This window comes from Podarcis muralis, chromosome 12 (assembly GCF_964188315.1).
Source record: "Podarcis muralis chromosome 12, rPodMur119.hap1.1, whole genome shotgun sequence".
Taxonomy (NCBI): domain Eukaryota; kingdom Metazoa; phylum Chordata; class Lepidosauria; order Squamata; family Lacertidae; genus Podarcis; species Podarcis muralis.
The window spans coordinates 15932783-15947019 of NC_135666.1; the positions used below are offsets into that span (position 1 = coordinate 15932783).

At 43.5% G+C, this 14237-nt stretch overlaps 1 protein-coding gene across 3 annotated transcripts in view; it reads right to left on the minus strand.

Moving 5' to 3' along the window:
- ADARB2 (adenosine deaminase RNA specific B2 (inactive)) overlaps positions 1-14237 on the minus strand; it is a 362541-nt gene that overhangs the window by 224210 nt on the left and 124094 nt on the right. The window contains exon 2 of one of the 3 annotated variants that reach the window (XM_028750754.2): positions 12834-12968. The exons of the other annotated variants lie outside the window; for them this stretch is intronic. Within the exon in view, the coding sequence (XP_028606587.1) occupies positions 12834-12968 (135 nt within the window). The remainder of the gene's footprint in view (positions 1-12833; positions 12969-14237) is intronic. 3 annotated transcript variants of the gene reach the window in all.

The following is a 14237-nucleotide window of genomic DNA, read 5'->3' on the forward strand; positions in this document are numbered from 1 at the left end:
ATAATATACAATAAAAACGCCACTTTGTTTTGATCATGTTGCCTTTTCATGTCCTGGGTACGTTTCCAAACCAGTGACTGATATTTAGGGGCCTTATTAACACCAGGAAGAAAGCAAAGCTCCGGGGATGGCAGTGGTGTAAAATACCTAATAAAGTTGCACCGATGTTCCATCTGTGTTCATTTCGTCGCCAGGAAATGGGAACAAGAGCTTAGCAACATCCCGCCTGGAGTCATAACCTCTGTGAAATCCTAATGCTCCCTTTCTTACAAAATTCTTCGGGGTCGGGAGAAATCCATAATACGGAATCCATTATGGAGTAACTAAAAGGGATCCATAAATGTATTATGTATGTAATTTAGCTCCCTGTAAGGATCTGAGTGTAACCGTCACTTTAGAAAACCATAGCCTTCGGGCTAGAGAAATGAGAGCCACAAATCAAGCAGCAAAGCAGTAAAAAAAGATTAATACGTCATACTATACTGGTGGGCAGATGATGTTCAGACGCTGGTCTTAAATGGACCCAGCAGGCTCTTAGCAGACGACTAAGTTCCCACATTTCCCCCCTTTTGGTGACAAAATGATACTGATTTGTCACAAAGTTCCCTCCATTATTGAATGCTAACTGCTAGCATTGCTTTTTCAGGTAATGATACTCATTCCTGACAAAGTCCACAAAAAGCAAGGCGTTTCCTCGCCATTCTTAATTCGCTCCATCAGCCCTCCGGATTGCAGGGATGAAAATGCCCATGCTGTGAAAATGTTCCAGAGTTCAACATCTCCCAACACAATGGCATTGAGTTAAGTATGGGGTTTTTACTTTGCCCTGAATTTTCTGCTTATGGCCAAAATGCCGAGGTTACGATTTTGCAACCAGTTAATACATTGTGCGTGATAAAATCTTACTGAGTTGGAAAAAAATGTTTAGAACAACAATTGGTAAAAAGCTGGAAGCATTCCTTTTAGGAATCATAACAAATGACACCCCCAAAGACATGAAAGAGAATTTTTTTTACATGCAACAGCCGCTGCAAGGTTATTGGTTGCTAAAAATTGGAAATCAGAAGAAGTACCATCAGTGACAGATTGGCAACATAATTTTTTTGAAATGATTGAATTAGCAAAAATGACGGCAACAATTAGAATGCAATCTAACCAAAATCTCAAACAGGAATGGAAGCGTGTAGAAGAATACATGAGCAAAAGATGCTCCAACAAAAATGTATTGATATGCATAGACTGATTTCACAAAGTTAAACAGCTATACAAGAATGTATGTTTAATTATGAAGATACAAAAATACAACCACAATAATAAAGTTATAAAATAAAAACAAGGAAGGCATGCATGGATGGAGGGAAGACATAGGTCAAGAATTAAGAAGAAAATAAGAAAGGACTAAATGTTGGTACATAAGGAAATGTGAATTTACAAATACAATGTATATGTAGTACTATGTAAATATTTCATATATGTATCACAACATGAAAGAAAGAAAGAAAGAAAGAAAGAAAGAAAGAAAGAAAGAAAGAAAGAAAGAATCTTACTGAGTTGTGATGGCGCTGACAAACATACAGCAGGAATCAGGACTGCGGACATAAAAAAGTTAGTCTTAATAGAATTGCTGGTGTTAGTAATTTGAGGCATCTGAAATGTACCGTGTGTGTGTGTGTGTGTGTGTGTGTGTGTGTGTGTTTTAACCATTTCCCCCAAGCCGAAAAAGGAAGCTCCAGAGGCAGCTGCAAATGGAGGACATGATTTTAAGGGAAATGCATGAGAGACTCACGGCATAATCATGGTATCTGTAGATCTGAAACTGGTGGCCATGACTACCTTAGCTTCACTGATTTCAGTATGTCTGCTCTGAGCAGCATTTAGCAAGGTACAACCCTGGGTGTGGGGTGAATCAGGCAAGCTTCTGGAGAGACAATGCTATGATGATGATGATTATATAAAATAACTGAAACTACAAAATTAAAATCATGGCACAATACAGGAAGCACAATACCAGGGACTACTAGATCCCACGGCACATTTATGTCCCCAAAGTCTAGGCCAGGGGTTGGCAAAGTTTTTGTGGCTTGGGCCAGTTCACGGTCCCGCAGATGCCGCTGTGGGCCGGAGTGCTCACACACACACATGCACACGCAAACGCTATTTCCGGTGCTCCTTCCGGTGTGGAGGAGGTGTGCACAGCCTCCCATTGGCTGCAGGAGCTTCCTGCAGCCAATGGGAAGCCAGCCAGCATCGCGGAAGGCGGTTCCCACTCTGCTCTGCACCAGTTTAGTGCGGCACACAGGAGCCGACAGAGCAGGCGGCGGGGGGGGGGTCTCCAAGCAGGCGGCGAGAGCCCATTGGCCGGTTAAACGACCACCATGGGCCGCTTGTGGCCCATGGGCCTTAGGTTGCCGACCCCTGGTCTAGGCAAACAAATATGTATTTTAAAAAGGTAAAGGGACCCCTGACCATTAGGTCCAGTCGTGACAGACTCTGGGGTTGCCGCTCATCTCACTTTATTGGCCAAGGGAGCCGGCGTACAGCTTCCGGGTCATGTGGCCAGCATGACTAAACCGCTTCTGGCTAACCAGAGCAGCATACGGAAACGCCGTTTACCTTCCCGCCAGAGTGGTACCTATTTATCTACTTGTACTTTGATGTGCTTTCGAACTGCTAAGTTGGCAGGAGCAGGGACTGAGCAACGGGAGCTCACCCTGTTGTGGGGATTCGAACCGCTGACCTTCTGATCGGCAAGTCCTAGGCTCTGTGGTTTAACCCACAGCACCACCCGTTGACAGCTAAAAATTCACAGCACAGATCTTTCATGATCCTGGGATCAGTTGCCCTTTATTCAGGGGAATTGTACCCAAAAGGGGAGCTGCACCCAAAAGCACATTTGCAAATGGAACCTGTGTTCGCAATGCACCTGCAACATGATGCTACCATATTGCCACCCAGCGACTCAGAGGATATTGTTGGACTTCAATGACCATCAGCCTCAGACAACATGGTCAATGGTCAGGGGTGATGGGAGTTGTAGTCCAACAACATTGGAGGGCCGCTGTAGTTAAGGGTTCCCAGGTAAGCCAACAGTTCACCTATGCTGTGACTCAAGCCCACCCTTGTAGCTAGAAGCCCTTCCCCTTCATTTCAGCCAATTTGGGGAGTTGGGTTGGTTGCAGTTACTCATGGGTGAGCAAAGAAGTGGCCCAAAATATTGTTGCGCCTGAATGGGAAAATGCAAATAGCACCCTGAGTAGCAGGAATAGATGCCTGAGTGAACAAAACAAAAGATAAATGTGCTATCACTTCATGATAGGGCCGGACCTCTTTGTCTTTCCAGTGCTCAGAGGCATTCACACTCAGAGTGCTCAGAGAGTAACTTTTACATTGCGTCCAAGGGATGGATTCTAGGTTCTGGTTCTGGCCCGGGTGAGTTTTGGTCCCAAATTAAACCCCAACTTCTGGTGATTATTATTGACAACCATCTCATTAATGTCGGTAAGCCTCATGCCCAGTGTTCCGAAGCCTGAGTCCCTATATCGTAATTACTAATAAAAAGGAATACAAGAAGGAGCACAGGGCAGCCGTAATAGACCTGCCAATCACATGCCTGCACTTTAGGCCCTGAACATTTATTCTGTGTTGCTCAGAAACACCCCAAGCAGAGCAGCTAATGTTTACCTTCATACCAATTATTCCCAAGAGAAACACAAGGACATTTCTACCTACAGGCCCAGAAATGCACCATAAATTCACAAAAAAAGAGGACAGCTGTGCCAGGTAAGGAACGGGGGAAAGAAAATAAATGAAACATTATATAAAAAAAGGCTCTTGCGATGGAGAAACCCATTGGTTGTTTTCGTCTCCTTCAGTCCCTGATCCCACAGAAACTATTAAATAAGATATTTAAAGTCACTTAGAAGAACAATAATCTAGAAAAAAATGTCAGTTCATTAGGGCCAGTGCTGTGGATCATAACTGGCAGAAGAAAGTCAAATCGTGTTTACCTGTAATTAGGGATGGAGGAGGAATTTGATTCAGTTTGCATTTAAACTGGGTGTAGTCCTTATTTCTTCTCTCACTCCCATAACCCCCCCCCCCCAATCTACACAGAGCATAGTTGAGAAAAATAGAAGAATTAACTATAGTGATGAAAGGCAGTCATAAACAATCTTTTAAACTTCACATGTACTGAAATCTACCGGAATACAGTGATAAAAATAGCTGCTTGCTGCTATGTGTGGACCGGTTCAGCAAATGACAGAAGAAGACATCGCTAAGTTAATTTGGGTATTTGAACAGGAAGATGAGTTAGAGGTACGGATTATTTGGATTTATAAACCAATTACAATCTGAAAGATCTCAAAGCAGTTTACAATAGGTTATGTATACATACAAGAAGTACAATAAAAGCATATCAACTGCTTCACATAACAAAATACATAAACGATAGCCATATACTTACATTTTATATGTATACATATAATCAATGGAGAAGGAATTCATTTGGTCTCCTTTTCACAGTGGACTGACTCAATTTGATGGTCATGACCCTGCTAACTCAACACCCCCCCCCCATCGAATTGTGCATCTCTCTGGATTATGCAATGGAGTTTCAATGTGCAAAAAAATATGCATATTTACAGGAAAAAAAGGAAAACATATTTAGGGGAAATGCATACAAAAATGTATGCAACAATGCATACTATTTAAATGTAAACTTTCATGAATTCTTCCCTCTTCCCTCACCCCCCCCCCCCCAAAAAAAAATCAAGACAGGCAACTATGAGAGTCAAGAAAAATGGAATGGGATGGACTTAGGGTGATATGCCCTGCTCAAATTACAGGTAGAGATGAATGTATCTGTTAATGTTGGTTTCTTATTTTTCCAGTCTTAAATTCAGTTCTCCACCTTTTCATGTCAATTTGCAATTTTTTGCGACTTGTTTTTAAATCTTCATGAAAGTCTACCAGCATTTTAGTGCAAATTTACCCTAATATGTTTTATGCAATTTTGTCTAATATGTACAATATGCAAGCAACTTGGTCTCATAGAATGCATTTTATATGTTATTTTCACTAATATGTGCATTTTTATGCACACTTTGCCATATGCATTTTTGTAGGCATTTAGTCACTTTTGGTAGGTTCGCCTAAACTCCACGTGTTGATCATTGTGTGTGTCTGCATTTGGCCCTAACGTGTAAGATCAAACTGTACAATCTCAGCACCATAAAGCACAATGTATAACTTAGATCAGGGGTGTCAAACTCAAATTCATCGGGGGCCGCATCAGCAGTTTGGTCACCCTCAAAGGGCCGCTAGAGGGCAGACGTTCTCTGGCTTGTAGGCTGCCGCGCATGCGCCGAAGAGGCGGCTTTCTTGTGTAAAAAAAGAAGAAGCGAGAATAAAAGGTGAAGGCTGGCGGCCGGCGGCGGCTACACGGGCCACATGATGAGGTCTGGCGGGCCAGATTCAGCCCGCGGCCCTTGTGTTTGACACCCGTGACTTAGATCATTTGGGACCAGACACATAGGTCACACTGCAAATGTGGCCATATATAAGAAACAAATGTCTGTATAATACAAACACACACATGTGGATAGCAGCATTATATGATCTAGTCAGTAGGTGGCATTAGACTTATTTCCATCTAGGAGCAGACATGGTTTTCCTGTTCAGGTTCTGTCCTTGCCTAGCTGCCTGCTGTGTCCTCAAAGTCCTTCATTAAATTTATCAACATCTACCTCAATTTGCTAACAGGTTTGTTTCTGTAAAGCTGCGGGGAGAGATTGTTTGAGGTTTCTGTTGGATCAGAAGCCATCTCAATTAAGTACCAACCAACCAACCCACCCCGGAATATACACAAACATACACGCACGTATTAATGGTAAGTAAGGCCCTCCATTAAACTACAGATGATATTCAACCCATGTCAGGAACTTGTAAAGCAAATAACACTGTTGCTAGATGCATTTCTGGGAAAGGGTTTGGCATCCATCCCAATGTCGTTTATTACTCCACAGAAAGCAGCTGGAAAGGATAGCAATGCCAGTCATTGATTAAAAAATAAATGTCAGCTTACACTGTGATCTGCTGTAATAAACAGACAACAGTGTCCGTAGGTATTTCATTCAAAAGGCAAGAAAACATTGCTCATCCTTTTAATTAGTACGTGTTGCATGAGGTGGAGAAACTATTTGCATGCCACAAACCCCACTACAGTGGTACCTTGGTTCTCAAATGCCTTGGTACTCAAACAACTTGGAACCCAAACACTGCAAACCCAGAAGTAAGTGTTCCAGTTTGTGAACATTTTTCAGAAGCCGAATGTGCTCCGTTTTGAGTGTTATGCTTCCGATTTGAGTGCCACGCTTCCGTTTTGGGTGTTACACTGAGGTCTGTCTGTTTTTGCTATTTATTTTGTGTGTTTTTGTGTGTGTGACTGTGTAGATCCCAGTTCAGCTACTGATTGATTGTGTGACTGCAGTACATTGTTTATTGCTTTCATTTTATGAATCAATGGTCTCTTTAGATAGTAAAATTCATGTTAAATTGCTGTTTTAGGGGTTGTTTTTAAAAGTTTGGCACAGATTAATCCATTCTGCAATACTTTCTATGGGAAAGTGTGCCTTGGTTTTGAAACGCTTTGGTTTTGGAGTGGATTTCCGGAACGGATTAAGTATCAGAACCAAGATACCACTGTACTCCCAAGGGACTGCCAATTTATTCTTGGGTGCATTCTCCAGATAAGAAAACAGAGCAGGTATTCAGGTAGCAAAGGAAAGCTGAAGTTCTCTGCTGGTGCCCCTTAACACCAAATCCAGTGGATATCAGAGCTAGCTTACAGGGTGGGTTACATCTGGGCCAGCATTCGCACCCAGCACCCTTGAGGAGCTGTCGGTATTGGCAGAGGAACTCATTCCTTCTGTGGCTACTGGTCTTTCTTGCTAGAGGCTGGACCTTTCACACCCACATCTACCACTGAGGCATGAACTTCCTGCACTTCCAGATTGCAGTATACTGTGGATTCGTCACTGCTCACAAATGTAGGTTTATCACAGTGCTCACACAGCATGTCCTCAACAAAATACCTAAAAGATCACTGCACCTCTTACAGACCCAACCCCTCCTCATTTCCCCACATACCCAAATGACCACTGTGTCCTGCAGGAGAGGGCATTCTGCAGATACCATCCTATCATTAAACACAACATTAAAAACTCATGCACCTGCCAGTGCAAGAGCCATTGTGCTAGCAGACAGAGAATGATGAAGATAGCCCATACATATATGCAGGCAACGACCAATCAAAATGTGTAACCGTGACCATTGCGCTGAACCCGGAAGGGACTTTAAAATGGCAAAAATGGCCTTAAAAGAGCCCAGAAAGGACAGAAAAGGTGCGAAAACAGGCCCTAGTAATCCCAGAAGCCCTTGTGTTGACCGCTGAGGCCTGTGGAGAGTTAGAGTTTGAACAAGAAGGTTTGGAAGGAACGATTGTGGTGGAGTTTGGCAGTCTGGTAAGTGCTGCTGGTTTTTAAAATAGTTTTTCAAGGGTTTGCAGAGGTTTAGAATGTGTTTTCAGACTTTTCCAACTGTGTTTTGAATATATGCAATTTCACTTAAACGCACGGTGCCTCGGAATGTAACCCCCGCATAAATGGGGGGCTGCCTGGATACATAAAGAAAGCATGTTGTGAACACCAGCACTGTAGCTATAAAATCCATGTTAATGGGCACATGTGGAAGAAGCACACTTTTAACAAATCAGAACACAGCCATAAATTACCCTTCTGTCCTGTTTTTCCTTTGTGTATTATTTGAAGCAGGACTTACTGGCACATATCACGGAACAACGATGTGGCAAGCCACACTCCTATTTCTCCCTTCCACTCATTTCAGATTTACCAGACTATTTTGCAGATCAGTCGGACTGGCCGAATACCATATGGGGGCTCCCTTAGCTGCTAAGGGGGGACTCTGTCACAAATCAGTAATAGTGGTGTTCGTTCAATTCCAAGAGGAAAGGCAGCATGAAAAGCTGGGTTGGCAGATTTATTGATTACATTTCACCAGTGACCAGCAAGAGGCAAGCACTCTGAAAAATCCCCAAAGGTGATCATTAGCACTGAGTAACTGTCACTAAACATTAACACCAGCAGCAGACTGGAGCAAAGGGGGAAAAAGCACAATACTTTAAAGTCAAGACCCGAGTGGCACAGCTGGCAGTGCAGCCAGAAAGGGAGGGGAAGGGAAATTCCACTTGCATTAACGCTGCTGTGGGAGACGATGGAAGCACAATGACAGATGTGTAAGAGAGATCTTGCAAAACCCTCCCATTTAGCATTGCTGTATAGATCAGGCCTGCACAACTCATGACCAGCGGAGAGGGAGGGAGAGAGGGATGGGCAGATCTGTCCATTTCAGTTTCTCCCTGTTTCTCATTTCCCCACTCTTAATTTCAGGCCCTCATATTTCTACATCAGTTCAAAATTTTTAAAAAAGGCCTCATGAAAATTCACCAGCATTTTAGTGCAAAATTCGTGTGTACATTCTTTTGTAAATGCATTTTTGCAAAGCAAGTTCCCCATATGCAATACATTTTGCATGGTTATATTAAGCCTACCCAGCCTTGTAATTTTACAATGTACTTTAAATTTTAAAGTTGTTGATTTTATCTATTTTTTAAAATTTTTATCATGTCTACTTTTTAAAAAAAATCAGTTGGTTTTATCATTATTTTCTTATGAACAGAAATTTCATTATGAATATGTTATACTGTTTTCTGAAAATGTCTTGAAAATGTTATTAAGTGGTATATAAATCTTTCTGATTAGTTATTATTATTATATGATGATGATGATGATGATGATGATTTCTAATAGTGAGGCCAGGGTTGAAGACCTGAAGGACAGATGGAAAGAAGGTAATATTTTCAAATTTGAAATGATGGCAACTGGGCTAATATTCAATATCACCACCTTCAAGTGACCCTGGACGTGCCATTGGTGGCGATACTATTTTGTTTTTCTGCAGCTAGCCCTCTGCCGTGAAGCAGGAGAAATCCCTTACTCTTCCTTTTCGCTGTAGCAGCAGAAACATACCCAGTGCACATGGGAAGTGAGCTAATTTTCTGGCTGTCCCTCCTCTAAACATAATAGTAGATCTGCCGTTGGTGTGCATGGGCCATTACTTCTGGCAGGCAGGAGGAGGGAAAATCAAGGGACTTTAATTTCCCCTTCACCCTCAATAGACATTGCTCAGTCCGCCATATGAAAGTACTTTGTGGGGAGGCCGCTTTGCTCCTCGGAGGGTTGCAGCAGAAGGTTGCGCTACATCAGCTTGGCTGGACTTCAAAGTCAACACAGCTATCCTTGAAAAGCGTCCAGCTGCCCAGCAAGAGGCCTTAAGAGGTGAACGTGAGGGTTCATGACTACCGGAAGGAGCGGTGACACAATATCCCTCTTGGCCCGAGACCAAACTGTGGAGTTGTCAAGCTGCGGCACAATTAGGAAATGCAATCCGGACGACGAGTGTGCCAGCAGAAAGGTCACGTAGACGCTTTGGCGATAATAATAATAAAACAGAAAAGGAGGAGGGTAAGACAAAGGTGCTTGTCGACCAAAATGGCTCAAGCTGAGCCATTTGCTACAGGGAAGGACAACAGCTGTTGCAGCTAAAGCAGGACAGGCTGAGGGACACGTTCTCTTGGTGGCAACCTTCTGAGGGCTGCTAGTGAGTGGAGCCAGAGAAAGAAGTTAATGCAGCAACACTTGTAAAAGTTTGTAAGGTACACTGGCAGACCCTTCAAGTGTCCTTATTTCCCCAGGATATTCCTGGAATTACAGAAGCCATCCCTGCTTCTTACTTGACCCTCGAATGTCCTTTCCACACACATCCCTCCAGTGCTGCCGCTGAGCTCAGGGAGAAAGATGAACCCTCATAAAGCGGAACCCTTGTGTGTGGGGGAAGTAGTTCTCTGCCGGAGCAGAAGAAGAAGAGTTTGGATTTGATATCCCGCTTTATCACTACCCGAAGGAGTCTCAAAGCGGCTAACATTCTCCTTTCCCTTCCTCCCCCACAACAAACACTCTGTGAGGTGAGTGGGGCTGAGAGACTTCAGAGAAGTGTGACTAGCCCAAGGTCACCCAGCAGCTGCATGTGGAGGACTGGGGAAGCAAACCCAGTTCACCAGATTACGAGTCCACCACTCTTAACCCACTACACCACACTGGCTCTCAGAGGCGGTCTGCAGAGGTGCCTCTCAGAGCACAGGCGGTCAATGTATGTGGCAATCTGGCTGGCCTCTCTCTGCCACTGCTGATGCTGCCACCATCATGGCGGCTAGAGGGGCAGCACGGATGAAGAAATCAAGGGAAAGGAGAGAGCAGCGGCCAGCTTGGGGCTGTGGCAGGGGAGGCAGCCAGCTGACCATACAGCGGTACCTTGGGTTAAGAACTTAATTCGTTCCAGAGGTCTGTTCTTAACCTGAAACTGTTCTTAATCTGAGATACCACTTTAGCTAATGGGGCCTCCCGCTGCCGCCACGCGATTTCTGTTCTCATCCTGAAGCAAAGTTCTTAACCTGAGGTACTATTCTGGGTTAGCAGAGTCTGTAACTTGAAGCGTCTGTAACCTGAAGTGTCTGTAACCCGAGGTACCACTGTATGCTTTTTATTGCCGATTTTAGTTAGTTAGCTCTGGACAGTGGTTGGTTTTTACTCTGATTTTTAGAGATTCTTGTTTGCTTTTTTGGTTTTCAATTTTTAGCGCAAACTGCCTAGGGGATATTGCTAGCTGGGTGTCCAACTTTTTCCTTAAGAGACTGCCTTAAGGAAAAATGACTGAAAACTTTACAAGGAACTTAAGCTTTCAAGAAGAACAGACTTGAAGAACCTAGCGTCTAAATTGAAGCGTCTTGTTAATTTTCTTCTATTGCTAGATGTGATTCCTCACCACCTTATGCAGCCTTAAGATGCTCTAGGAACCCCCTCTTTGCAAAATAAGAATAACAACTAGAGCAATGTCATTCATAATGAGGGCAATACCTTAGTAGTGAAAACTTTTTTTAAAAAAAGATGTCTTTTGAAGGAGGAAGGTGGGGGAAGCTACCACAAACACCACAATTTACAACACTTTGCGGATACTGACTTCCCCCTATATTTCCATACAGTTTTGAGATATTGGCAATTATTATTTAAGTCAAAAGGGAAAAAGAAGAATAATTTACACCATCCATCATTGTTTCCTTGCATGAATAAATTACAAGACACCGCAGCAAATCAATTGTGGGGAAAGAAACAGCCCATGCCAAACGGTGTGCTTGTGTGTATAATGTCCTTAATGTTTTCCATCCTCATACATCAAAACTACAGACTGAATTTGGCAAACCTGATGCAGGAGAAAGCTCATTAACTAGGGAGCAAACCTAACTAGGGAGCCAGAGCATGTAATAGAGAAAAACAGGTGCTTCTAATCCCCAAGCACAGACCTCGCAACCTAAGGCACCTTCTTATCCCTCCCAGGGCCGGCCCTACTTTTAGGCAGAGTTAGGCAGCTGCCTCAGGTGGCAGATGCTGGGGGACAGGAGGGTAGTCTCTCAGGATTCTCCCGAAGCTAGACTGCCCTGCATCCCCTAAACTAGCTGCTGTCTCCCAGGTCTAGAGAAGGATGCTGTCCCATCCCCAATGCCAAAATATGAGCCGAACACTGGCTGATTCTACACGTGGAAAGAGAGGGAATCTTCTTGTACTTTTTTTTTTTGCCTCTGGTAGCAAATTGTCTTTAACCGGTCCTGGTCTCTTACCAGCTCCACCTTTCACCAAAGAGTCTCACAGGATATCTAAACGTGTGTGCACCATGCACCAGAATACCTGAAGTCTCAACCTGAGGCTCAGCTACCAACTTCCAACTTTATTCTGGGCTAGCACTACTACAGCTCAAGTGCCATCCAGGATTAGTATGCTGCCTTATTCCTGATCATACTGTTTGTCCACCTAACCTAGTGTTGTCTACTCTGGCAGGTAGCAGATCTGCACAGTTTCAGAGAGTGAAAGGGCTTTTCCACCATTACCAGCCAGATTCTTAAAAGAAAGAAAGAAAAAAGATATCCACCCACAACAGGAGATGCAAAGAACTGATTTGGAATTTTGTGCCCGGACCCCAGATTCTAATTTTTTTCTCGTCTTAAATAAAGTTTTCCACATTCCCACATAAATTTTGAGATTCTCCCCCCCCCCCAAAAAAAGGTCTCATGACAGCTCGCCAGTAATTTTGTGTGGATTTTTTCCTTATTAACATTAGGAGATATAAAACTCACATGCAATTTTGCCTAATATATATGTTTCCTCAGAGCATTATTTTGTATGATATAAGGCATTTTGCATGTTATTTTGAGAGGGGTGGTCAGTCTGGGTGATACCCTGAATTCCTTCCAATTCTTGGGGTTGTGTATCTGCAAGGGTAGAAGCTTGCCAAACCAGCTGAATACAGTTGGGGTGTAAATATTTGAACCAATCAAGGACATGCTTCCAGTTCATAGCTGTCAACTTTTCCCTTTTCTTGCGAGGAATCCTATTCGGAATAAGGGAATTTCCCTTTAAAAAAAGGGAAACGTTGACAGCTATGTTCCAGTTAAGAATGTATCCTCATAGCAACAAAACACCATTCCACACCCACACCCAAAATGCCCCTTCCCCTCTTCATTTTTAAAGAAGACTGGTTTCTTTCTTTCTTTTTCATTTCAAGTGAAAGTTATACACTGATAAAGCACTCGGAGAATCAATCAGCTCAAAACATTTTGCCATGTGATGCCCACTTGAAAAACTTACCGTGTGGCGGCTCCAGCCACGTGGTGAGGCGGTTGTCTGTCGCCTCCAGCCACGAGCTGAGCTGAGTGTTACAACGTTCCTGCAAGCGCTGAGACATCCGAGGAATCAGGGTGTGAACCCACCCTGCATTCTCTGCTGTTGGACAAAAGAAACATTGCTCTTATCAGACGGTTCTACAAATCAGCTCAGGAGATGTGCTGAGTTCCAGTTTACCTTATGTCTCTGTGTCGTACCCCCAATTCATACCCCCATTTTAGTCTTGGGTTGTTTTTTTTAATCACAGTTGTGTAAGGTATCTATTCTGCATTGCACTTGCAGCAATGAAGCCTCAGACACTCATTGGCTGAGTGCAGTGCAGGGTGGCACACAAGGCCCAGATGTCTGGGGGAACAAAAGGATTTGCACAGTCCAGCTTCTGTAAGGGAAAGGGAAGGTGTTCCAGTTAGTCCAGTATCAAAGCAAAGCAAGGACAGGCAAGAGGTCCTGAGAGCTAGAGAAGCTAAGGACAGGAAGTCTGAAGGCATGGGAGATGAAGGAAGGAAGGAAGGTATAAATGGGCCTGAGAAAGGTGAAGAAAGAACAGTAGGTGGGAGATGAGAATATATGAGGAGAAAAGCAGAGGAGTCGGGTCACTGAGGTAACCAGGGGCTCATCAGAGAGATGACAAGAAATTTCACTTAAGATGATGTTAAACTGTAAGCATAGGAGAGATGTTAAACTGTACATAGGAGAGAAGAGTAGAGGAGGTTGTTCAAGAGAAAGGAAGTGGGGCAAAATAGACAATGACATGAAAAGCAGGAACAGGAAGTTGGAAAAAAGAGGAGTCAAGAAGTATATAGAACTGGGACAGAACTACACAGAGGGTCAAAGGACAAGTAGGGCTATGAACTACTGGCAGGCAGGAAGGCAAGGGAGGCTGCCCAGAGGGCACTGGACAACCACCTAGAGTCTAGATCCTAATGGAAGTGTGTCATCAGTGTCAACACTGTAACCAGGCAACGAGTCCAAGAAGCAGTGAGTTGAGGGACTAAATTTGACTGTAGACTTCTAATTGGCTGCCCTTTCTTGTCAAGAGAGACAGCGAGAAAAAAATATCACCCACTCAGCAAAGCTCTAAAGTAACATGCCTGAGGTTGGAAGAGGACATTGGGGTGATTCTTTTAGGAACTAAATTAAATGCAGCTGTGACTCTAAGCAGTTGGCAGGTTTGATTTGGGATGCAGGGTGCTGCTAGATCATGATAAGCAAATGGTTGGAACCAAAAGGAATTAAAAGACTGCTTTGGTTTAATGGAGTAAATTTCTTTCAACGCTTGATCCATTGTCAGCACAAGGCAGACAATGTAGTTAACTTTTTAAACTGTAGGTTCCACAAATGCTAAGGGTCGGCTTTGCTGCTACACCA